The sequence below is a fragment of the Balaenoptera musculus genome, chromosome 15 (genome assembly GCF_009873245.2).
Source record: "Balaenoptera musculus isolate JJ_BM4_2016_0621 chromosome 15, mBalMus1.pri.v3, whole genome shotgun sequence".
Classification (NCBI taxonomy): Eukaryota; Metazoa; Chordata; class Mammalia; order Artiodactyla; family Balaenopteridae; genus Balaenoptera; species Balaenoptera musculus.
In genome coordinates this window covers 22,831,909-22,859,281 of record NC_045799.1, presented here as the reverse complement: position 1 = coordinate 22,859,281, position 27,373 = coordinate 22,831,909, and the positions used below count along the sequence as shown (strand labels likewise).

The 27,373-nt window shown below is 39.8% G+C and overlaps 1 protein-coding gene and 1 long non-coding RNA gene across 2 annotated transcripts in view; one reads left to right on the top strand and one right to left on the bottom strand.

Moving 5' to 3' along the window:
- Positions 1 to 27,373, bottom strand: part of NDRG3 (NDRG family member 3) — an 84,245-nt gene that overhangs the window by 29,543 nt on the left and 27,329 nt on the right. The window contains 3 exon segments of the mRNA XM_036825778.1: positions 1,129 to 1,249; positions 2,742 to 2,847; positions 19,468 to 19,503. Of these exon segments, the coding sequence (XP_036681673.1) occupies positions 1,129 to 1,249; positions 2,742 to 2,847; positions 19,468 to 19,503 (263 nt within the window).
- LOC118881173 overlaps positions 1 to 27,373 on the top strand; it is a 40,562-nt gene that overhangs the window by 6,208 nt on the left and 6,981 nt on the right. The gene's annotated exons all lie outside the window — the stretch shown is intronic.

The following is a 27,373-nucleotide window of genomic DNA, read 5'->3' as shown; positions in this document are numbered from 1 at the left end:
TACGTTTGACAGGGAAGTCAGCCTGCCTCTGCTTGAAACACTTCAAGCATTGGAGTGTTCTTGAGCCATTTGTACATAAAATAGAAAAAAGGAACTGGATCTAAGTCTTGTTGGATATAAACTGGTCACCGGCCAATTTGTGTTTAAGAGACAGAATAGCTTGGACGTAGTCAATAACATAGATTCTGGAGCCAGACTGCCTGGGTTAAAATCCCAGCTCTATTACTTATTTGTTATGTAAGCTTGGCCAAGGTACTTAGTATCTTTGGGCCTTAATATCCTCCCCTGTACAATGGGAATAACAGTAAACCTATCCCATAGGGTTGTAAGGATTAAATGAGTTAATAAATGTAAAGCATGCAATGCAGCGTCAAGAATACTGTTTGAGTACTATGTAAGTGTTAGCTATTATTCTAATACTGCAATGGTCTATTTCACAGCAGTCACTGGCAAAGGCAGCTCTGGAGATGAGTAAAGGGAGAGGGGAAGAATTAGCATTCCACAGTTTGTGCTTTCATTCCTCCTCCAAGGTCTCCTCAATAATTATGCTGTCCAGGGAAGAGTCAGGGAGACTGTGGCTCCACCATGCAAAGCAGGCTTAGGATGAGGCTGAGAGCTCCATGTCCAAGTCCAGTTAAATGCACCTCTAGCTGACAGGGCAGCTCCTCCAAATAAATGGTTATACTGATATTCAAATTCCTGTCACCATATTGAAGGTAAGGGTGGGGAGGTGCTCCCAGGAAGCTCAGAAGGATCTGAGTTTGGGCCTAGGTAGTTGGGAGTTTCAGGGAGGGACACAAAAATGACAGATTTAAAATAGATGAGGAAGGAGACAGTTAAAAGACAGTGAGAAGTGGGTGTTCCAGACACTAATGCCTTGTGATTGGCTCCCATTCATGGAGGGCCATTCCTGGATATGGGAAAACACACAGTTTTTGTGAACAGACTGTACATAACAGTCCTCTCAGAACAAGGAGAGGAAATATGCAGATGGTTGGTTGACAAGTATAACCTGTAGGCTGTGCTGAAACCAGCTTGGAGGGAAGCACACGGCTACTGCTCCCGCTGGAGCTTAGCCGTTTGCTCTCTGAGTGCGTGTCTTCCAGAAGGTCTTGCTTGTGGTCTTACCCAGCTGGGAAAGAGGGTGCACCTTCCTGCTGGCCTGGGGCATCAACATGACAGACAGCAAAGTGCTGGGTGATCTCCTGCATATCCTCAAAGTTAAAGAATGCATTGAAACAGGATTTATCTGCAAGAGCAAAACACTCATAAGTCACAAGTTCTCCTTTTCTCCCCAATTTTCCTCTACTCAGTCAATTCCATATCATCGTCCTCTTTCACCCCCTTTTAATTACTGTTTCACTAAAGTGAAGTGTCTGAATAATCTGTCTGATTCAAGCTGCCCTAAAGGCTGACTACCAGACATCTCAACAACTTGAAAAGGATAACTAATCCTCAATTCTACAGAATGTCTACAAAGTGGAAACCAATCCTGGTGTTTCACAAAACAATCTTACACCCATAATACTGTCATTTTTCATGTATCTTATTCCCCTACCTAACAGAGAGATACTGACCATATCCCAAGAGCCTGGCTAAAGTGAGTATCTTAGGCTGCTTACATTCACCACGTGGAAGACTGTCCCTTGGCAAAATTGCTGGGGTGCAGGGAGGGGTTTCTGCTTCAATTTCTACCCTGTAGGTGGAACTGCTTAAATTCCTTCTCATGCTAAAGAGGCAACAAAAGCTCCAGCACTAGACTGTAACCTCAAATGCAGGCCACCTCTGAAAGCCAGAGGAGCGTGAAAGAAAACACATGTACGTAGAGAGTACTCTGTATGCCTGGGGCTAGGGCCAGAATCTTATATTACCATCTAGAAAAGTCCATTTAAAGTCACTCATATGCTAACACATACATATGGAATCTTAAAAAAAAAAATTGTTATGAAGAACCTAGGGGCAGGACGGGAATAAAGACAGACCTACTAGAGAATGGACTTGAGGACATAGGGAGGGGGAAGGGTAAGCTGGGACGAAGTGAGAGAGTGGCATGGACATATATACACTACCAAATGTAAAATCGATAGCTAGTGGGAAGCAGCCGCATAGCACAGGGAGATCAGCTCGGTGCTTTGTGACCACCTAGAGGGGTGGGATAGGGAGGGTGGGAGGGAGGGAGATGCAAGAGGGAAGAGATATGGGGATATATGTATATGTCTAGCTGATTCACTTTGTTATAAAGCAGAAACTAACACACCATTGTAAAGCAATTATACTCCAATAAAGATGTTAAATTAATTAATTAATTAATTAAAGTCACTCATGACAGGCTATAATAAGAATACTTTTACTAATTTATTGAAGAGCTCACAACAAAGTTAAGTTCGAACTCTGAATTTTCTAACCCGAAATATGAAAAAACCCAAAGCACAGATTGTTTTTTAAAAAAAACTGATTTCAGTTCTACTTTCTTAACCAGTTCATCATATAATCTTCAGTCCTTTAGCAGATATGACACAAAGTGAGATATAATCCCAGTATCCCCCAAAACGCATTCAACTGCATACTTCCCAGGACCTTTAATTCTGCCATTAACATGTAGCAATGAGGAGGGAAGGTTAAGGCAGAGAGGAGAAAACTTATGGTTTATCAGAATACTGGGGTTTCTTGTGTGTTTTTAAAAAATATACAAAGATTATGTATTATAATAAAATAGGGAAGGTATAAAATCAAATACATACGATTGAGGCCAATGTCATGATATGTCAGAATAACTGGTCTGTTTCCCTTCGGTAGGCCTCTTATAGTGACGTGGACCATACCGTGAGTTGTTTCTATATCATGTTCCTGTAACAAGAGAACATAAAGGTCTCAGCAAGGGCAGAATGGACTTCCCAGGTTACTGAAGTTTCACAATACCCAGTTCACTGCTATTTCCCACTAGCTGGGGCAGGACACATCGCTGAATTATAAGCCTACTAGAGAGATGTTACATCATACAGAATATTCCTACTTTTTAACTCCTTCCAGATAAACAAACTAAGGAAAAATATACCTTATCTACAAAGCTCACTTTCTTAAGTGGGGGAAGCCAGGGATCTGTTGAGAATATATTCGTAACCGGGTATGGCGAGGAGATCAGCAAGTTGAGTGAGGAGCCAGGTAAGACCTGGGGAAAGGAAAGTTACGGAAGCAGAAGATGTGAAGAAGCTGCTGGGTAAAAAGACAGAGGCTTCAGAGCCTCTAAATGCATGTTCAACAACTGATCATTTCAATAGCACCTATGGGTGTATCTGCCTAAAATCTCTCCCCTTCCCTGGGAGCTGCCCTTCTGTGTCATCCATACAGTACAGGAGTGGCTCTCGGCCGCCTTGTCTGTAGACTATAACCTTATGGCCACGGCTCACTGGAGTCAGGTGGGCATTTGGTCCATGCTAGGTCAGCATCCTTCCCCGAGAATTTGTAATTGGGACTAAGAGATTCCATCCTCAGCTTGGTTCTTCTCTTGAAAAGAGAAGTAAACTTGGGAGCTTATAGTAGGCATTTCCGCCACTTTAATTCCTGGTTCCGGCTGTGTGTGCTGTTAAGTTCTGAGACATCCCTGGATTGCCTCTGGTTTAAGCTATTTGGGTGGGTTTGTTCCCTGCATCCTAAAGGGTCCTAACCAAGGCAATGAGTAAAATTTAAGATGCAGCCAGAGCAGAGCTCAGGAACTGAATAAAGCTAGAACAAGATGCAATCAGAGCTACTGGGACCAGCACTAAGAGTGGCTGGGTAGAAAAGAAAGAGACTCTAGAAAAATAACTGAGATTATTCTAGTCTTCTTCAACATCTAATTTCTTAAAAATGAATTACCACACCTAGCCTAGTGAATTTTTGCTGACAAAGTCCGTACCTATCTCAGGAAGTCTTACAGTAGCTGAGACAAAATAACTCTGTCAATACGAATCCCAACAAAGGCAAAGCACTTCCAACTTAACTTCCTATCTAATAATGAACCTCATCGGAGCCTTGGTTTCTTCTCTCATGTGGGGCACAGAACAATCTTACACTAATTGAACATCAGTATATCTCAAATCATGGGCTGCAAGCTAGAGCAGGTATCTCTCTAGCAAATCAAACCACAAGTGACTCAATATTTCTGCTATTCTCTATTACTGCTTGCTACATCCTCTTCAAAGGCTTGAAAAGGGGGAATAAGAAATGAAGGAGAGAATCAGGTACTGTGAACTGGCTATGAAATGAAGTACAGGGTTTGGATGGGAGGAATATAAAGACAGAAATTCCTGTTGCTATATGAGCATTTCTCACGTGGTAACGGCACTTATTGAGGAACCCCCTCCACCACCATCGTCAGGCTCATTCCCTAAACAACTACATATCTACTGAACCCCTACTACCAGACCCTGGACTGAGCTCTGGGCACAAAACAGTGAACAAGAGAGATGTGATCCCTGCTCTCACAGAGATTACGTTCTACACAGGGAGGCCGACAATAAACACACAAACCAACCAACCCATAACAATAGCCTGTGATCAGTGCTGTGAATGAAAGAAATAAATAGGATGCTGTGATGGAAAACTGAAGAGGAAGACGTTAACTCTATTAGCAGTCAGGAAAGTGCAAATTAAATGAGATGTAATTTCATACATACCAGAATGGCAAAAATTTTTAAGTCAGATAATGCCAAGTGTTGGCCAAGATGTAGAGAAATAAGAACTTTCATACACTATTGGTAGGCATGTAACCTGGAACGACTACTCTGGAGAAAAATTTGGTAATTTCTAGTAAAGTTAAGAGGTGTCTACCCTACAGCAATTTTACTTTTAGGTCTAATCTAAAGCGATTCTCAAACACACTCACACAGACAAAAAGATATGTGCAGATATATATACATATATACATATACACTGAAGCCTTATTTATAATGTCAAAAAATTGAAGGTAGTCTAATTAGTCATCAATAAGGAAACTGATAAATTATGACATTCATATAATGAGATGCAGACAAAAATGAATGAACTAGAACTATAAGCATTAATACACAGAGAAAATCTTGAAAAAACAATGCTGAGTAGAAATGCAGAAGGATCTGTATATGATATATGACTTATGTATGTAGATTTTTTAAAAAAGCAACACTATACAGATTGTATATGTTTACATATATATTTAGTTAGTTAGTTAGTTAGTTAGTTTCGCCAGCTCTTAGTTGTGGCATGCGAACTCTTAGTTGCGGCATGCATGTGGGATCTAGTTCCCTGACCAGGGATCGAACCCAGGCCCCTGCATTGGGAGCTCGGAATCTTAATCACTGCTCCAGCAGGGAAGTCCCTACATACATATATTTAAAGTATAAAAACTTGGAGAAGGAATGTACACTAAATTTAGGACTTGATTCCTTCTGGGAGGTGATATATTCCGAAAATGAACTTAAGGAGGCTTTGATCTCTCTCATGTTTCACTTCTTGACAGAAAGAAAGAATAAAGAGGGAGACAGGGAGAAACCAGCCCCTGCCAGATGAGTGACAATACAGGAGAACCCAAATTGAAGAGAATGCGCAACCATCTGTCATCTTGACAGTCTAGTTGCTGGAGCCTTCCTGTGTCATATCTAAGCCTTCAGTAGAGTCTTGCATAAATATCCTGGCTTGGTCTCAGCTGTGCTACTGAGAACTGAGGGAAAAGAACAATTTACACTTTGGCCCTAGGGTTAGCAGGACCTCCTAAGACCTGGTAATTGATGGGGATAGTGTGTGCAGGAAAAGGGAGGGTGCCAAGCGGAGGGTGGGGGATAGTGAGCTGTCAGGGAAGTTCAGAAGGATGATGAAAAGGGAGATAAAACAGATGCGGCAAAAGAGAACACATTTAAAAAGCAGACGAGGCAACAGGGCAAAGTAACTACTTTGTCATCATTTCATAATCTGGACGAAATTCAGAGTTAAAATTGGCTTACAAAATTTGAACTTTTTAGGGAGATCTTAGCCCCTACCTCCCCATAATATGCCCTCAAATTGTGTAGCGACCAAAGTATCAAAAGGCCAAGAGTCCTGAGCCCTATCTGTCAATCTTGTTGCCCTATTTGGAGCAACCCTTGGTTGTCAGTATCTCTTATGGTTTCTCTTCATTTTCAAAGTAATATGAAAGAAAGGAGACACTCACATCCATGTGGATTTGTAAATATATCCTTTGTGACCTTATATGTGAATGGCTTGAACAAGTCTCCATCTGGAGATGAGGGCGCAGAGACCTTGGCTATGGAGCTGATTCAATGGTCGGGCCACTGAAGGGGTGATGCTGCTGCCACCCTGCTGCTTTAGCCAACTACCAGCTGCTGCACAGGCTGTTTCTCCAGTTACCTCACCCTTCACCCCAGCATTCTAGAGGGTGTGACTGCACAATGAAAGTGTCCAATAGGCTCTGGTCACAGATCTTTCCCAGCACTCTCTGATTACTTACCACCTCCAAGACTATGCACTTTTAAAACATGATCCTTTATTCTCCAGGCTTATAAAACCACCTGAAATCATATCGGTCCACAACATACTTCTCCATCTTAGACTGCCTCTCCCTCTTAATCAAAGATGTAGTTGAGAGATTAAGATATTACCATTAACTGATAATAATCAGTGTTCACCTTTTTTTCTGAGTCCTTTTCCTTCTGCTAAATGTGCAATCACCAGAGTTATTACACAATCTGACTTGTCATACCTCTCTGAACTTAGTTAAATTTTGATCACGTCATGTCTATTAGTGCTTCTTCCTCTCCCTGGCCAGTCTGAAACAGTTTAGGTAAACTTGGAGGACAACATACTCTTGGAAATGTCAACATTCTTATTAGTATGAGTTTTATTCTGTTTCTAATAAGCAAGCTACTGTATGAGCCTTGGGCATAGTTTTTGTTATTACATAGGAAATTTTAATATAATGCCCCCACTGCCTTACCCCTGTGTAGTGGTATAAAGTTCATTTGCATGACTTCATTTAATCCCATAGTAAAAGAATCTGCCTCCACAATTACTCAGCCTTTCTGCCTATGAGTAAATCACATTTTCCTTCTTAAAGTTCTATAATACATTCTCCCCGACTCTAGCTTCAGCTCTCTCCCCACTTACCTCTTAGATCTTTCAGCCTGGTTAAATCAACATTCTTTGAGACATCGACTTTTCCTTTTCAACTACCCACACTCTCAGACTTCCTACAAATCATGCTCTTCATTTGAAAGCTTCTTTTGCAATATGTCAACATAAAATCTATCTTTTCCTATCTGTCTTTTCAAAGCCAACTCCAATATCTTCTTCACACAGCCTTAGCTAACAATGAGGAGAAAAAGAGTGAATGACTATTTAACCCACATTCAACAGCCCAGAACACCTTCAGAACATGGACTCTCTAGTCCAGGTAGGAAGGGGTCCAGGTTTGGCCAATTCAGACACCCCAATCTCTGGCCACAGTGAGCAGTCCAGGGAAATGCATGTGACCCCCACACATGTGACCCATACTAAGCCAATAAGACTCCTCCCCTAGCCTTTTCCCTCAAGTTACAGGTAAAGATCTCTTCTCTTAGCAGTGAGGCTGCTAAGCTGGAAGGATGTGAATTTTGGGCAGTTGGCAGCTGTCACGCCCATGCTATGACAGAGCTTGTCAGAGAAATAAACCCTCTAGTGACAGGGGAAAAGGGAACTGAGATTGGGGGTGGTGATAAAAGGCCTCAGCTTTTTCTATAAGATTCTTTTTTTCTCCCCAAATGAGAATAAAGTCACCTCTATCCTTAGTACATAATCAATCTCCCCCTTACCCCCCACCCCCCCAAAAAAAACCCCAACAAAATCAAACCAAAAGGGGAGACTGATTCAAGATGGCGGAGTAGAAGGACATGCTCTCACTACCTCTTTCAAGAACACTGGAATCACAACTAACTGCTGAACAATCATCAACAGGAAGACACTGGAACTCACCAAAAAAGATACCCCACATGCAAAGACAAAGGAGAAGCCGCAATGAGATGGTAGGAGGGGCGCTATCACAATAAAATCGGATCCCATAACTGCTGGGTGGGTGACTCACAAACTGGAGAACACTTATACCACAGAAGTCCACCCGCTGGAGTGAAGGTTCTGAGCCACACATCAGGCTTCCCAACCTGGGGGTCTGGCAACGGGAGGAGGAATTCCTAGAGAATCAGACTTTGAAGGCTAGCAGGATTTGATTGCAGGACTTCGGCAGGACTGGGGGAAACAGAGACTCCACTCCTGGAGGGCACACACAAAGTAGTGTGTGCATCGGGACCCAGGGGAAGGAGCAGTGACCCCATAGGAGACTGAACCAGACCTACCTGCTAGTGTTGGAGGTACTCCTGCAGAGAAGGGGAGCAGCTGTGGCTCACCAAGGGACAGGGACACTGGCAGCAGAAGTTCTGGGAAGTACTCCTTGGCGTGAGCCCTCCCAGAGTCTGTCATTAGCCCCACCAAAGAGCCCGGGTAGGCTCCAGTGTTGGGTCGCCTAGGCCAAACAACCAAGGAGGGAACCCAGCCCCACCCATCAGCAGACAAGTGGATTAAAGTTTTACTGAGTTCTGCCCACCAGAGCAACAGCCAGCTCTACCCACCACCAGTCCCTCCTATCAGAAAACTTCCACAAGCCTCTTAGATAGTCTCATCCACCAGAGGGCAGACAGCAGAAGCAAGAAGAACTACAATCCTGCAGCCTGTGGAACAAAAACCACATTCACAGAAAGACAGACAAGATGAAAAGCCAGAGGGCTATGTACCAGATGAAGGAACAAGAAAAAACCCCAGGAAAAACAACTAAATGAAATGGAGATAGGCAGTCTTCCAGAAAAAGAATTCAGAATAATGATAGTGAAGATGATCCAGGACCTCGGAAAAAGAATGGAGGTAAAGATCGAGAAGGTGCAAGAAATGCTAAACAAAGACCTAGAAGAATTAAAGAACAAACAAACAGAGGTGAACAATACAATAACTGAAATGAAAAATACACGAGAAGGAATCAATAGCAGCATAACTGAGGCAGAAGAACGGATAAGTGACCTGGAAGACAGAATGGTGGAATTCACTGTTGCGGAACAGAATAAAGAAAAAAGAATGAAAAGAAATGAAGACAGCCTAAGAGACCTCTGGGACAACATTAAACGCAACAACATTCGCATTATAGGGGCCCCAGAAGAAGAGAGAGAGAAAGGACCTGAGAAAATATTTGAAGAGATTATAGTCGAAAACTTCCCTAACACAGGAAAGGAAACAGCCACCCAAGTCCAGGAAGCACAGAGAGTCCCATACAGGATAAACCCAAGGAGAAACATGCCAAGACACACAGTAATCAAATTGGCAAAAATTAAAGACAAACAAAAATTATTGAAAGCAGCAAGGGAAAAACGACAAATACATACAAGGGAACTCCCATAAGGTTAACAGCTGATTTCTCAGCAGAAACTCTACAAGTCAGAAGGGAGTGGCATGATATACTTCAAGTGATGAAAGGGAAGAATCTACAACCAAGATTACTCTACCCAGCAAGGATCTCATTCAGATTTGATGGAGAAATCAAAAGCTTTACAGACAAGCAAAAGCTAAGAGAATTCAGCACCACCAAACCAGCTCTACAAAAAATGCTAAAGGAACCTCCCTAAGTGGGAAACACAAGAGAAGAAAAGGACCTACAAAAACAAACCCAAAACAATTAAGAAAATGGTCATAGGAACATATATATCGATAATTACCTTAAACGTGAATGGATTAAATGTTCCAACCAAAAGACACAGGCTTGCTGAATGGATACAAACACAAGACCCATATATATGCTGTCTACAAGAGACCCACTTCAGACCTAGGGACACATACAGACTAAAAGTGAGGGGATGGAAAAAGATATTCCATGCAAATGGAAATCAAAAGAAAGCTGGAGTAGCAATACTCATATGAGATAAAATAGACTTTAAAATAAAGAATATTACAAGAGACAAGGAAGGACACCACATAATGATCAAGGGATCCATCCAAGAAGAATATATAACAATTATAAATATATATGCACCCAACATAGGAGCACCTCAATATATAAGGCAACTGCTAACAGGTATAAAAAAGGAAATCGACAGAAACACAATAATAGTGGGGGACTTTAACACCTCACTTACACCAATGGATGGATCATCCAAACAAAAAATTAATAAGGAAACACAAGCTTTAAATGACACAATAGTTTAGATAGATTTAATTGATATTTATAGGACATTCCACCCAAAAACAGCAGATTACACTTTCTTCTCAAGTGCGCAGGGAACATTCTCCAGGATAGATCACATCTTGGGTCACAAATCAAGCCTCAGTAAATTTAAGAAAACTGAAATCATATCAAGCATCTTTTCTGACCACAACACTATGAGATTAGAAATCAATTACAGGGAAAAAAATGTAAAAAACACAAACACATGGAGGCTAAACAATACGTTACTAAATAACCAAGAGATCACTGAAGAAATCAAAGAGGAAATCAAAAAATACCTAGAGACAAATAACAATGAAAACAAGACAACCCAAAACCTATGGGATGCAGCAAAAGCAGTCCTAAGAGGGAAGTTTATAGCTATACAAGCCTACCTCAAGAAACAAAAAAAAAAAATCTCAAATAAACAATCTAATGTTACACCTACAGGAACTAGAGAAAGAAGAACAAACAAAACCCAAAGTTAGCAGAAGGAAAGATATCATAAAGATCAGAGTGGAAATAAATGAAATAGAAACAAAGAAAACAAGAGCAAAGAACAATAAAACTAAAAGCTGGTTCTTTGAGAAGATAAACAAAATTGATAAACCATTAGCCAGACTCATCAAGAAAAAGAGGAAGAGGACTCAAATCAATAAAATTAGAAATGAAAAAGGAGAAGTTACAACAGACACTGCAGAAATACAAAGCATCCTAAGAGACTACTACAAGCAACTCTGTGCCAATAAAATGGACAACCTGGAAGAAATGGACAAATTCTTAGAAAGGTATAACCTTCCAAGACTGAAGCAGGAAGAAACAGAAAATATGAACAGACCAATCACAAGTAATGAAATTGAAACTGTGATTAAAAATCTTCCAACAGGGCTTCCCTGGTGGCGCAGTGGTTGAGAGTCTGCCTGCTAATGCAGGGGACACGGGTTCGAGCCCTGGTCTGGGAGGATCCCACATGCCGCGGAGCGGCTGGGCCCGTGAGCCACAACTACTGAGCTTGCGCGTCTGGAGCCTGTGCCCCGCAACGGGAGGGGCCGCGATAGTGAAAGGCCCGCGCACCGCGATGAAGAGCGGTCCCCGCACCGCGATGAAGAGTGGCCCCCGCTTGCCGCAACTGGAGAAAGCCCTCGCACGAACCGAAGACCCAACACAGCCAAAAATAAATAAATAAATAAATAAAGTAGCTATAAAAAAAAAAAAAAAAAAAAAATCTTCCAACAAACAAAAGTCCAGGACCAGACGGTTTCACAGGTGAATTCTATCAAACATTTAGAGAAGAGCTAACACCCACCCTTCTCAAACCCTTCCAAAAAATTGTAGAGGAAGGAAAACTCCCAAACTCATTCTGAGGCCACCATCCCCCTGATACCAGAACCAGAAAAAGATACTACAGAAAAAGAAAATTACAAACCAATATCACTGATGAATATAGATGCAAAAATCCTCAACAAAATACTAGCAAACAAAATCCAACAACACATTAAAAGGATCATACCCCATGATCAAGTGGGATTTATCCCAAGGATGCAAGGATTCTTCAATATACACAAATCAATCAATGTGATACACCATATTAACAAACTGAAGGATAAAAACCATATGATCATCTCAATAGATGCAGAAAAAGCTTTTGACAAAATTCAACACCCATTTATGATAAAAATTCTCCAGAAAGTGGGCATAGAGGGAACCTACCTCAACATAATAAAGGCCATATACGACAAACCCACAGCAAACATCATTCTCAATGGTGAAACACTGAAAGCATTTCCTCTAAGATCAGGAACGAGACAAGGATGTCCACTCTCACCACTATTATTCAACATAGTTTTGGAAGTCCTAGCCACGGCAATCAGAGAAGAAAAAGAAATAAAAGGAATACAAATTGGAAAAGAAGAAGTAAAACTGTCACTGTTTGCAGATGACATGCTACTATACATAGAGAATCCTAAAGATGCCACCAGAAAACTACTAGAGCTCATCAATGAATTTGGTAAAGTTGCAGGATACAAAATTAATGCACAGAAATCTCTTGCATTCCTATACACTAATGATGAAAAATCTGAAAGAGAAATTAAGGAAACACTCTCATTTACCATTGCAATAAAAAGAATAAAATACCTAGGAATAAACCTACCTAGGGATGCAAAAGACCTGTATGCAGAAAACTATAAGACACTGATGAAAGAAATTAAAGATGATACCAACAGATGGAGAGATATACCATGTTCTTGGATTGGAAGAATCAACATTGTGAAAATGACTATACTATGCAAAGCAATCTACAGATTCAATGCAATCCCTATCAAATTACCAATGGCATTTTTTACAGGACTAGAACAAAAAATCTTAAAATTTGTATGGAGACACATAAGACCCCGAATAGCCAAAGCAGTCTTGAGGGAAAAAAATGGAGCTGGAGGAATCAGACTCCCTGACTTCAGACTATACTACAAAGCTACAGTCATCAAGACAATAGGGTACTGGCACAAAAACAGAAAATATAGATCAATGAAACAGGATAGAAAGCCCAGAGATAAACCCACGCACCTATGGTCAACTAATCTATGACAAAGGAGGTGAGGATATACAATGGAGAAAAGACAGTCTCTTCAATAAGTGGTGCTGAGAAAACTGGACAGCTACATGTAAAAGAATGAAATTAGAACACTCCCTAACACCATACACAAAAATAAACTCAAAATGGATTAGAGACCTAAATGTAAGACTGGGCACTATAGAACTCTTAGAGGAAAACAAAGGAAGAACACTCTTTTGACATAAATCACAGCAAGATATTTTTTGATCCACCTCCTAAAGTAATGGAAATAAAAACAAAAGTAAACAAATAGGACCTAATGAAACTTAAAAGCTTTTGCACAGCAAAGGAAACCATAAACAAGACGAAAAGACAACCCTCAGAGCAGGAGAAAATATGTGCAAAAGGATCAGTGGACAAAGGATTAATCTCCAAAATATATAAACAGCTCATGCAGCTCAATATTTAAAAAACAAACAACCCAATCCAAAAATGGGCAGAAGACCTAAATAGACATTTCTCCAAAGAAGACATACAGATGGCCAAGAACACATGAAAAGCTGCTCAACATCACTAATTATTAGAGAAATGCAAATCAAAACTACAATGAGGTATCACCTCACACCAGTTAGAATGGGCATCAACAGAAAATCTACAAACAACAAATGCTGGAGAGGGTGTGGAGTAAAGGGAACCCTCTTGCACTGTTGGTGGGAATGTAAATTGATACAGCCACTATGGAGAACAGTATGGAGGTTCCTTAAAAAACTCAAAATAGAATTACCATATGACCCAGCAATCCCACTCCTGGGCATATACCCAGAGAAAACCATAATTCAAAAAGACACATGTACCCCAATGTTCACTGCAGCACTATTTACAATAGCCAGGTCATGGAAGCAACCTAAATGCCCATCGACAGACGAATGGATAAAGAAGATGTGGTACATATATACAATGGAATATTACTAAGCCATTAAAAGGAACGAAATTGGGTCATTTGTAGAGACGTGGATGCATCTAGAGACTGTCATACAGAGTGAAGTAAGTCAGAAAGAGAAAAACAAATATCGTATATTAACACATATATGTGGAACCTAGAAAATGGTACAGATGAACTGGTTTGTAGAGCAGAAATTGAGACACAGAAGTAGAGAAAAAAACGTACGGGGGCTTCCCTGGTGGCGCAGTGGTTGAGAATCTGCCTGCCAATGCAGGGGACACGGGTTCGAGCCCTGGTCTGGGAAGATCCCACATGCCGTGGAGCAACTAGGCCCGTGAGCCACAACTACTGAGCTTGCGCATCTGGAACCTGTGCTCCGCAACAAGAGAGGCCGCGACAGTGAGAGGCCCGCGCACCGCGATGAAGAGTGGCCCCCGCTCGCCGCAACTAGAGAAAGCCTGCGCACAGAAACAAAGACCCAACACAGCCAAAAATAAATAGATAAGTAAATTAATTTTAAAAAAATAAACGTATGGACACCTAGAAGGGAAAGCGGCGGGGGGTGGTGGCGGTGGTGTGATGAACTGGGCGATTGGGAATGATGTGTATACACTGATGTGTATAAAATGGATAACTAATAAGAAAATAAATAAATAAATAACAGTTAAAAAAAAATAGAAAAAAAAACCCGAAAGGGGACGGGTATGCATCTCAAGGGGAGGACCTGTGAACAAAGGCCAGCAGAAAGGAAAAGCACAAAGCAGAAGGATGGGTAGGTCAGCAATAATTCTAGTTTTCCTGGGAGTGGGTGGAATGTACAATGGGAAGCAGTGGGACAACAGGCTGAAAGGGGGACTGGGGCCACAATCACATCCTTCAAGGCAAGGGGAGAAGCGTGGAACCGGTCAAGCTCTCTAACAGACTGCAGCAGGTGGCTGAATCCCAGATGTCTCCAAACACCTCTTTTCTGTGGAAGGCACTTTGAGTTATTTACTTCACTGAATTCTTATTTTGTAATAGTGCCCATTTACCAAGTGACCTGCAAGAGTTTAAAGCTGTTTATACCCCTTTAGAAGAGGCAGTCACATACATACATTTGAACTGTGGTACTAAAAACCAGTCCTCACAGTAGAGTTCTATAAATCAGTCCTCTTAAGAGCTACTGCAATTAAACAGCCAGCATGAAATTATCCAGCCCTTGGCCAGGCCTGGAGTTCTTATCCTAGGAGCAAGAACTCCATTCTTGTGAGTTCACTCCATCATCAGCATCTTCTACAGGAATGATATATTGTGGCAGACAGCAGCTTTTCACTTTCCATTAATACTTCTTGAGTACCCTTCTGGTGGAAGTGGAAGGCAATTTGACAAGATATGCCAAGAGCCTTAAATGTGTTCATTCCAAGAATCCATCTAAGGAAATAATCCAACGTGTATGTAAAATTTACGCACAAAAATGTTCAGTGAACTGAACATATTATAAGCAATCTAATTTCCAAAAATAATGGAATAGTTAAGTCATGGGATAGCCATATGATGAAATAACAGGCAGCCATTAGAGATGTTTTTTTTTTTTTGGCTGCGCCACGTGGCTTGCAGGATCTTAGTTCCCTGACCAGGGATTGAACCTGGGCCTCGGCAGTTAAAGCACCAAGTCCTAACCACTGGACCACCAGGGAATTCCCCATTAGAGATTATTTTTATGAGAGTTTTAAAATGACACGTAAATGAGATTGTGTTCTAATATTAAGTCAGAAAAGGAGATACATAATTGTACATCCAGGGTGACCAATTATATAAACTTTAAAAATTATATTTTAGAAAATAATATATAGGGACTTCCCTGGTGGTCCAGTGGGTAAAACTCCATGCTTCCAGTGCAGGGGGCCTGGGTTCAATCCCTGGTTGGGGAACTAGATTCCGTCTGCATGCTGCAACTAAGAGTCTGCATGCCACAACCAAAAAGCCCGCCTGTCGCTAAAAAAAAAAAAAAAAAAAAAATCCCTTGTGTGGCAACTAAGTCCCGGCACAGCCAAAATAAAAATAAATAAATAATATAAATAAATAAATAATACACACAGACATACATCTCAACACTGAACACATTAACATGGTTGCCCCTGGGTTTTAGGACTGTGAGCTTTTCTCTAGCTACTTTATAATTCTCTGTGCTCTCCAAATATTCAACTATGAGCACGTACTCTTTTGATAACCAGAATATAAAAGTAAATACTGGAAAGAAATATAATAAAATACGGTTATCCCTAGGGAACAGGATTATAGGAAACCTTTATTTTCATACTTTTCTTCATTTTCTAAATTTGATTATACACAAGTGTTATTTTTTAACATATTTACTCATGTGATATACACACATTAAATACTACACGTGAAGTTTTAGAAACGTGAGAAATAACAATGATGGTATTTATACAAACATAGTGATCACAAGTTCATAAGTGTGTGTCCGTGTGGAGAAGCACTGGAAATGTCCATGGAGAGAGCTGTGTGAAAATTAAAAGCAGTTTTGTGTACTTTTTAACAAAAGTAAACATTGGTCTCCCCGCAATATTTTATCATGAAAACGTTCAACCATATGCCTAAGTTGAAATACCTTACAGTGAACATATGTATACCCACCACCTGAACTCTACCATTAACATTTTACTATACTTAATTATCATGCATCTATCCATCTTATTAATCCATCTTTTTTTTTAAAGTTGAGGTACCGTTGATTTACAGTATTATATTAGTTTCAGGTGTACAACACAGTGATCCAAAAGTTTTACGGATTATACTTCATTTAAAGTTTTTATAAAATATTGGCTATATTTCCTATGCTGTACAATATATCCTTGTAACATTTATCTATATATAGTAGTTTGTACCTCTTAATCCCCCGGTATAATTATTTTTTAAAGCAATATATCACAAACACAAAAAAGCTATATAGCATTGTCTCAGCTCTAATTCCAAATTTTTAAACACTCTCATAAGTAGAAGAAAATTAAGCAGCACTGAAGTAGATAAATGGACAATAAGCCTGCTGATTCATTGTTTCAACTGGCAATAGGTTTTCTCCTTTTACAGCAATTCTAAGCATCACCTCTAAGCACCCCTCCCCTCATTACTCTTATATCCCAATATAACTGCTTTTGGCCTCAGGGGAGCTATATAGCAATGAAGTCACTAGGACAATCAAAGAACCAAGAGAAATGGTACAATTTTAATTATATTTTCAATTATTGGGGGAAAAAAAAGCATGTAGGTGATTAGTAAAGGAAACAGAGGGGGAAAAGGCAGTTCAGACTGAAGTTATGATCTCTCATGGTTGTGATGTTAAGATAACTTCCTGGAATATCATCAAACATTCCTTAAAGATTTCTCTGAGGCAAGACAGAGACCAGAAGGAAGCCCAGATTAACTGGCCTCAGTTAGCCCCGTGCCACATTTATGCTAATGAACAACACCAATGTCAAGGCTGAATGCCTTTCCATTAAGTGACAAAGCCAGTGGGTGGCTTTAAATTTGTTCTGCTTTGTCTCCTAAGAAGGTCCAGTGGTCTCCGGGAAGCCTTCAGGCAAACTGGGCCACTCTAGATGTCTCACAGCACAGTTCCTACTTCCTAGGCCTTCTATCACCTGTCGCTAGACTCCTGACCCAGATGCCCCCAGTCTCCAGAACACCACATAAACCTTTAACAAAGAGACAGATGAGAATGAAGAGCATTCATGAGTGTTGAGAGAAGAAAAAAAGAAGGGCCTGTGATATTTTCTTCTTTAGAACACAGAGAACCTACACATTCATAACCAGTAACAGACATGTGACAAACATCTGCCATCATTCTATTTGTATCAAAACTGAACTAAAAGTTATATTTAATGAGGCCAGAACATGTTAATATATTAGAGCTTCACTCAAAACATCAAGAATTTTTGCCAGACTATTTTCAAGCCTTTATATTAAAAAGTGATTGATAATTATATCTCTAAAACTCAATTTCATTTATATCTAAGTATGCTTATGTGTGAAAAAAAAATCCTGAAGTATATATACCAAAATACTAACACTGGTGAAATAACAAGTGATTTTTATTTTTTTGCTTTTTGGTATTTTCTTATCTATTTTGCAATAAGCACATAATTTTTTAATATTCCATTTTTTGAAGGGGGGGTGCTCAATTTGATGAAAATAAATGCTTCCACACTTTTAGGTAGGAATATATATACTATTTCTGGAATTCCTCACCTTGAATTTTACTGTCACCCTCTCTCAAATGATCTCCTTCTAGGTAAATTATATCAAATATTAACAGCAATCAAGTTAAACTGGTTCAACCTAGGATCCAAACCATAACTGAAGTTAGATCAAATTAAAGACAACTAACCCCAAACTTGATTGCCACCATTCACCAAAAAATAATATGACTTCTTGTTTTTGAGTAAGGGTCTATAGCAAATGTTTCCCTAACAGCACCTGGCTGATTATGTTGTATATGTAAGTATACCAAATAGTCACACCAAGAGGTGTTTGGCACTGGGATTAAAAAGTCTGTAACAAGGAGCCTGCCCCTTCTAAAGTGAGTCTCAGTCTTATTTGTCCTGCCAAGGAACCTCAGCTCTCAACTCCTTGCCACATCTAAGCTCTGGACATTCCCAAGTGAGAAAGAATGGGCAATGGATTCAGGACAAAGGGGGTTTTTCAACTCCAATTCCACCCAATGGCAAGTTATGAAATGTGATTCTTAATTTCCTCATCTGTAATAAAAACCACCTAATGATATTGCTCCAAGCACTAGAGATGATGTATGTTTAGTATCTATAGTAGGTACCCAATAAATTATTATGATATAACTGGTTTGCCTATGAGACAAATATTAGTTCTTCCTTTTGATTCTAATGCTATATGGAGAGATTCCACTGTACTTAACTTAATATATCTGAAAATAACTATCTGCCTGTGGGTATACAAGTTGGGTGAATCCTGGACACGAGGAAGTTGGCTTCCCTGCACCTTCCTTTCCTGCCTAGTACCCTCTGAGTCTACTTCATGTTGCCTCTGATAGCCACTCTTATGACATCTACCCCAAAAGTAGGAGAGTCAGGCTGCACGGGCTTATAAGGTTCCCATTTCCATACTCCTTCCTCCCATTTCTTTCAGGGCCAGGCAACAGATAAAGTAGGAAGGTGGAGGGAGGGTTGCTGGTTCACTTTATTGATTTTCAAATTGGCAATAGAGCTATAGGCAAAAACAGACTAAGACAAACAATATCATTTAGGAAAATACTAATGAGCCAGGATGAACTTTGCGTTTCCAAAGATAAAGCCAAGAGATATCTGCATTTTATGTTAATAACACTTAATGTGTCTTTTTCTTTTAGGAAAAGATTTTGTTGTTGGTTAAGTCTCCCCTCAAAATGCCCCTCTCCTGCCTTCTCTGCAGTGAGGTGACAACCATTTGACACCTGTGACTAGGGTTTCCAATATCATTTGAGGAAAGGAGATCTTAATTACAAAGAGAAAGCTCCACCCAATAACCTACAACCACAGAACAGGTACCTGGCAGGCAATTTTTGAACACAATAGCAAATCATTTTAAATAAACTTGATCCAATGACCAAAAGAACATGAAGGAGTCATGATTAGCTACGAAGAGAGATCCACCTCTATAACACCACCAGCACAGGGAGGGAAGCACTGCAGAGATCCTGTACACAGCCCTCCTTGGTGTTTGTACAGTCCTTACCTGACAGTCAAAGTCCTGGAAGTTTCGTGTACCATTCTGTCAACAGAAGGCAGAAAACACAGTCAGTTTCCCCATGTGGCTTCCCCAAATGTGCAGCAAATTCAGTTCACAGTGAAAGCAGTGCATGTGCAGCCTCTTGGTTGCCGTAAAACTAAAATGGTTCTCATCAATAGGCTTCAGAGGAGGCCGGGTGGGTTCCTAACGTGTGTTAGTAAAAGGTGAGCCTTTAGAGGTGGGGTTACACTTTGGCAGGCTTCCTGTGAAGATGAAGGAAAGGAGCCTGGTTTCCCAGTAAAGCCTGTAACTTCTTGTCTCCCTACCTAAGGAGAGCAGTGAGAGAGAGTAAAACATGGATCAGAGTCTGAGAGCACATTCACAACCCACACGGGAGGTACCTGGGAGGAAAGGAGCTAGAGGCCAACCCTGAGACGTGCAAAGGAAGGCAGGAGCCAGAGTGCCCGGGACAAGGAAGCAAAGAAAGGATTAAGAAGAGAACAAAGATATAGGTGGATAAGAAATGGAAGATCTGAAATTTAACAAGCAAGAAAGGCAGTGTCATTGAAGGAGGGAAAGAATGATAAAACAGGGTTCCTAATACACTGGTATATCCCAGGAAACTGCTAATAGGAAAAAGGACAAATCATTGAATCATTTAAAAAGTAAAACACAGTCAAAAGATCCAAGGAGAATTCACCAAGCTTCTAAAAAGAGATTGTATCATAGTAATGTCTGATTGCCAAGAAAAAAAAAAATCAATGGCAATGACTCAGAGGCATTTTTGTAGCATTTCAGATGCCAGAGTTGCAAGAGTATGACATAAGAGTATAAAAAGGGTAATGAGTGATGTGTTTGGGAGGAAAAGAAAACCTTCTGACTTGATTTTTCATAAAGTAAAAGCTCCTGCCCAGAAAAAATACCCTCTCATTATTTAGAAACTGTGTTATATCTGTCTACAACAGCTTCCAGAAGGTGTGGAGCTATAATAATTATCAGCACCTTCCCCAAAGCTGCCCCTCCGGAGAAGATCAAGAAATCTGATGCCAAGGGAGTACTAAGCAATCCCATCCCCCTTCAAGAAGATCCTCTTAGAAACAGTTCTGTATCCTACCACCTTATTTCTGTAAAGGTGGCAGTAAAGTCACAATAGATTACCAATCACAGAGAGACTGTAGATGACACAGAGGACAGAGAGTGGTGGAGGCAGCCGGTCTGAGGTATTAGTCCTGGCATGAAGCCAAGTTCACAAAGTAAAGTCTGATGCAGTCACAGCGTGGAAAGACAACTAAGATGCCACGTAGATGGGACTGGGTAGCACATTTCCAAGGAATGCCGCCCTTGGTAAAAAGGATCACAGAGTTCCCTAGTTCCCCACTAGCCCCATACAATTCCTGAGAACTCCTTCAGAGAAGTCATTGTGTTTAACATCTAGTTAGACGATGAGAAGCAGGAGGAAGGGCCCTCTCAGGGACTAGGGTAGATCGTTGTAGTAGGATATAAATGACCAGCCAGTGAGCCCCTGATCTCTGATTCAACTCGCACCTTCCACCACATACAGCACAGGGCCGGGTATAAGTTAATATATATTTATAAAATGAATACGCCAATATAACAAAATTAAATGCTGAAATAGTTCTGTTAAGACTTTGGGTCGAAAACAACAAAAAATTCCACTGCATTCCAGTTTAAGACATGATACGGTTATTAAATGATAATAAAGTAGGCTACAGAATGGTCTTCAAAGTTTGATCTCATCTACATTAAAATATGCACGAAAAAAGACTAGAAGAAAAATACCAAAACGTTAACAATAGCAGTTGTTTCTAAATAGACAGATTATGGATGATTATAATTTTTTTTATACTTTTCTACAATGAGCATATACTTCACCTTTTGTAATTAAAAAATTAGAAAAAAAGGATTTGGTATGGCACAAAAAATATGTTTGTCGGGACTTCCCTGGCAGTCCAGTGGTTAAGACTCCACACTCCCAGTGCAGAGGGCACGGGTTCAATCCCTGGTCAGGGAACTAAGATCCTGCATGCCGTATGGCATGGCCAAAAAAAAAAAAAAAAAGTTTGTAACTTAGTATTTTGTAATATACAACTTAAAGATTCATTTAATCTTTTGAGGAATAATTTATAATGATGTCAAAACAGACCATATTAGAGCTTCAATCCTACTGGGCTCCCAGAGGTTCCTTTACAGATTATTTAGAAAGATTAGGGAAAATCGCTCTAGTCTGAACTAAAATCTTGGTCCTGGAACACAGAAACACAAATTCTGATGAGCAATTTGAGAAGCAGCTGTCCCTGTATGCATGAATTCCCTTACTCACTATCATGTGATCACAGTCATGAAGCATTTTGTTAGGCCCTGAAGCCTGAGAAGAGCGCAAAGGGAAATGCCAAAACCAGAAAGATGCAATTCTTTCCAGAAACCAAAGTGATCTTTTCTTTGTTGAGAACCTAGCAAAAAAACAATTCCACGAGGCTTCCCTGGTGGTGCAGTGGTTAAGAATCCGCCTGTCAATGCAGGGGACACGGGTTCGAGCCCTGGTCCGGGGAGATCGCACATGCCGCGGAGCAACTAAGCCCATGCACTACAACTACTGAGCCTGTGCTCTAGAACCTGCGAGCCACAAGTACTGAATCCCGCGCCTAGGGCCCGTGCTCCGCAACAAGAGAAGCCACCGCAATGAGAAGCCCACTCGCCGCAACTAGAGAAAGCCTGCTCGCAGCAACAAAGACCCAACACAGCCAAAATAAATAAATAAAATAATAAATTAAAAAAAAAAATTCCACGTTCCTTATGCAATGTACGCAGCTGTACACAGCTAGACTCCCAAAGAAAAGGTACTAATAATCAGAGGAAGACTATATAACACTTGTTTCCTTGGCTTTTTTTTTTTTTTCTCAAAGGGATGCCAGATCCTCTTGGAGAATGGCTTCAGGCTTCATGAGTGATTGATCATCCTGGAGAAAGGATACGACTGGGTCAGTCTGAAAGTGTTTGGCATCCAGAGTTTCTTTTTCTTCTTTTTTTTTTTATTTAATTTTTTTTTATACAGCAGGTTCTTATTAGTTATCCATTTTATACCCATCAGTGTATACATGTCAATCCCAATAGCCCAATTCATCACACTGACCCCCACCCCTGCCGTTTTCCCCTCTTGGTGTCCATACGTTTTTTTCTCTACTTCTGTGTCTCAATTTCTGCTCTGCAAACCAGTTCATCTGTACCATTTTATAGGTGATATTTGTTTTTCTCTTTCTGTCTTACTTCACTCTATATGACAGTCTCTAGATCCATCCACGTCTCTACAAATGACCCACTTTTGTTCCTTTTTATGGCTGAGTAATATTCCATTGTATATATGTACCACATCTTCTTTATCCATTCGTCTGTTGATGGGCATTTAGGTTGCCTCCATGACCTGGCTGTTGTAAATAGTGCTGCAATGAACATTGGGGTGCATGTGTCTTTTTGAATTATGGTTTTCGCTGGGTATATGCCCAGGAGTGGGATTGCTGGGTCATATGGTAATTCTATTTTTAGTTCTTTAAGGAACTTCCATCCTGTTCTCCATAGTGGCTGTATCAATTTACATTCCCACCAAGAGTGCAAGAGGGTTCCCTTTTCTCCACACCCTCTCTAGCATTTGTTGTTTGTAGATTTTCTGATGATGCCCATTCTAACTGGTGTGAGGTGATACCTCTTTGTAGTTTTGATTTGCATTTCTCTAGTAATTAGTGACGTTGAGCAGCTTTTCATGTGCTTCTTGGCCATCTGTATGTCTTCTTTAGAGAAATGTCTATTTAGGTCTTCTGCCCATTTTTGGATTGGGTTGTTTGTTTTTTTAATATTGAGCTGCATGAGCTGTTTATATATTTTGGAGATTAATCCTTTGTCCGTTGATTCGTTTGCAAATATTTTCTCCCATTCCGAGGGTTGTCTTTTCGTCTTGTTTATGGTTTCCTTTGCTGTGCAAAAGCTTTGAAGTTTCATTAGGTCCCATTTGTTTACTTTTGTTTTTATTTCCATTACTCTAGGAGGTGGATCAAAAAATATCTTGCTGTGATTTATGTCAAAGAGTGTTCTTCCTGTGTTTTCCTCTAAGAGTTTTATAGTGTCCGGTCTTACATTTAGGTCTCGAATCCATTTTGAGTTTATTTTTGTGTATGGTGTTAGGGAGCGTTCTAATTTCATTCTTTTACATGTAGTTGTCCAGTTTTCCCAGCACCACTTATTGAAGAGACTGTCTTTTCTCCACTGTATATCCTTGCCTCCTTTGTCATAATTAGTTGACCATAGGTGCGTGGGTTTACCTCTGGGCTTTCTATCTTGTTCCATTGATCTGTTTCTGTTTTTGTGCCAGTACCATATTTTCTTGATAACTGTAGCTTTGTAGTACAGTTTGAAGTCAGGGAGTCTGATTCCTCCAGCTCCGTTTTTTTCCCTCAAGACTGCTTTGGCTATTCGGGGTCTTTTCTGTCTCCATACAAATTTTAAGATTTTTTGTTCTAGTTCCGTAAAAAATGTCAGTGGTAGTTTGATAGGGATTGCACTGAATCTGTAGATTGCTTTGGGTAGTATAGTCATTTTCACAATGTTGATTCTTCCAATCCAAGAACATGGTATATCTCTCCATCAGTTGATATCATCTTTAATTTCTTTCATCAGTGTCTTATAGTTTTCTGCATACAGGTCTTTTGCATCCCTAGATAGGTTTATTCCTAGGTATTTTATTCTTTTTGTTGCAATGGTAAATGGGAGTGTTTCCTTAATTTCTCTTTCAGATTTTGCATCATTAGTGTAAAGGGATGCAAGAGATTTCTATGCATTAATTTTGTATCCTGCAACTTTACCAAATTCATTGATTACTTCTACTAGTTTTCTGGTGGCATCTTTAGGATTCTCTATGTATAGTATCATGTCATCTGCAAACAGTGACAGTTTTACTTCTTCTTTTCCAATTTATATTCCTTTTATTTCTTTTTCTTCTCTGATTGCCGTGGCTAGGACTTCCAAAACTATGTTGAATAATAGTGGTGAGAGTGGACATCCTTGTCTTGTTCCTGATCTTAGAGGAAATGCTTTCAGTGTTTCACCATTGAGAATGATGTTTGCTGTGGGTTTGTCATATATGGCCTTTATTATGTTGAGGTAGGTTCCCTCTATGCCCACTTTCAGGAGAGTTTTTATCATAAATGGGTGTTGAATTTTGTCAAAAGCTTTTTCTGCATCTATTGAGATGATCATATGGTTTTTCTTCTTCAATTTGTTAATATGGTTTATCACATTGATTGATTTATGTATATTGAAGAATCCTTGCGTCCCTGGGATAAATCCCACTTGATCATGGTGTATGATCCTTTTAGTGTGTTGTTGGATTCTGTTTGCTAGTGTTTTGTTGAGGATTTTTGCATCTATATTCATCAGTGATATTGGTCTGTAATTTTCTTTTTCTGTAGTATCTTTGTCTGGTTTTGGTATCAGTGGGATGGTGGTCTCATAGAATGAGTTTGGGAGTTTCCCTTCCTCTGCGATTTTTTGGAAGAGTTTGAGAAGGATGGGTGTTAGCTCTTCTCTCAATGTTTGATAGAATTCACCTGTGAAGCCATCTGGTCCTGGACTTTTGTTTGTTGGAAGATTTTTAATCACAGTTTCAATTTCATTACTTGTGATTGGTCTGTTCATATTTTCTGTTTCTTCCTGGTTCAGTCTTGGAAGGTTATACCTCTCTAAGAATTTGTCCATTTCTTCCAGGTTGTCCATTTTATTGGCACAGAGTTGTGTGTAGTAGTCTCTTAGGATGCTTTGTATTTCTGTAGTGTCTATTGTAACTTCTCCTTTTTCGTTTCTAATTTTATTGATTTGAGTCCTCTTCCTCTTTTTCTTGATGAGTCTGGCTAATGGTTTATCAATTTTGTTTATCTTCTCAAAGAACCAGCTTTTAGTTTTATTGTTCTTTGCTCTTGTTTTCTTTGTTTCTATTTCATTTATTTCTGCTCTGATCTTTATGATTTCTTTCCTTCTGCTAACTTTGGGTTTTGTTTGTTCTTCTTTCTCCAGTTCCTTTAGGTGTAACGTTAGATTGTTTATTTGAGATTTTTTTTGTTTCTTGAGGTAGGCTTGTATAGCTATAAACTTCCCTCTTAGAACTGCTTTTGCTGCATCCCATAGGTTTTGGATCGTCGTGTTTTCATTGTCATTTGTCTCTAGGTATTTTTTGATTTCCTCTTTGATTTCTTCAGTGATCTCTTGGTTATTTAGTAACGTATTGTTTAGCCTCCATGTGTTTGTGTTTTTTACATTTTTATCCCTGTAATTGATTTCTAATCTCATAGCGTTGTGGTCAGAAAAGATGCTTGATATGATTTCAATTTTCTTAAATTTACTGAGGCTTGATTTGTGAGCCAAGATGTGATCTATCCTGGAGAATGTTCCCTGTGCACTTGAGAAGTGTAATCTGCTGTTTTTGGGTGGAATGTCCTATAAATATCAATTAAATCTACCTGGTCTATTGTGTCATTTAAAGCGTGTGTTTCCTTATTAATTTTCTGTTTGGATGATCTGTCCATTGGTGTATGTGAGGTGTGTTAAAGTCCCCCACTATTATTGTGTTACTGTTGATTTCCTCTTTTATAGCTGTTAGCAGTTGCCTTATGTATTGAGGTGCTCCTATGTTGAGTGCATATATATTTATAATTGTTATATCTTCTTCTTGGATTGATCCCTTGATCATTATGTAGTGTCCTTCCTTGTCTCTTGTAACATTCTTTATTTTAAAGTCTATTTTATCTCATATGAGTATTGCTACTCCAGCTTTCTTTTGATTTCCATTTGCCTGGAATATCTTTTTCCATCTTGTCACTTTCAGTCTGTATGTGTCCCTAGGTCTAAAGTGGGTCTCTTGTAGACAGCATATATATGGGTCTTGTTTTTGTATCCATTCAGCAAGCCTGTGTCTTTTGGTTGGAGCATTTAATCCGTTCACGTTTAAGGTAATTATCGATATATATGTTCCTATGACCATTTTCTTAATTGTTTTGGGTTTGTTTTTGTAGGTCCTTTTCTTCTCTTGTGTTTCCCACTTAGAGAAGTTCCTTTAGCATGTGTTGTAGAGCTGGTTTGGTGGTGCTGAATTCTCTTAGCTTTTGCTCGTCTGTAAAGCTTTTGATTTCTCCATCGAATCTGAATGAGATCCTTGCCGGGTAGAGTAATCTTGGTTGTAGGTTCTTCCTTTTCATCACTTGAAGTATATCATGCCACTCCCTTCTGGCTTGTAGAGTTTCTGCTGAGAAATCAGCTGTTAACCTTATGGGAGTTCCCTTGTATGTTATTTGCCGTTTTTCCCTTGCTGCTTTCAATAATTTTTGTTTGTCTTTAATTTTTGCCAATTTGATTACTATGTGTCTCGGCATGTTTCTCCTTGGGTTTATCCTGTATGGGACTCTCTGTGCTTCCTAGACTTGTGTGGCTGTTTCCTTTCCCATGTTAGGGAAGTTTTCGACTATAATCTCTTCAAATATTTTCTCGGTCCTTTCTCTCTCTCTTCTCCTTCTGGGGTCCTTATAATGCGAATGTTGTTGTGTTTAATGTTGTCCCAGAGGTCTCTTAGGCTGTCTTCATTTCTTTTCATTTTTTTTTCTTTATTCTGTTCTGCAGCAGTGAATTCCACCATTCTGTCTTCCAGGTCACTTATCCATTCTTCTGCCTCAGTTATGCTGCTATTGATTCCTTCTCGTGTATTTTTCATTTCAGTTATTGTATTGCCCATCTCTGTTTGTTTGTTCTTTAATTCTTCTAGGTCTTTGTTTAGCATTTCTTGCATCTTCTCGATCTTTGCCTCCATTCTTTTTCTGAGGTCCTGGATCATCTTCACTATCATTATTCTGAATTCTTT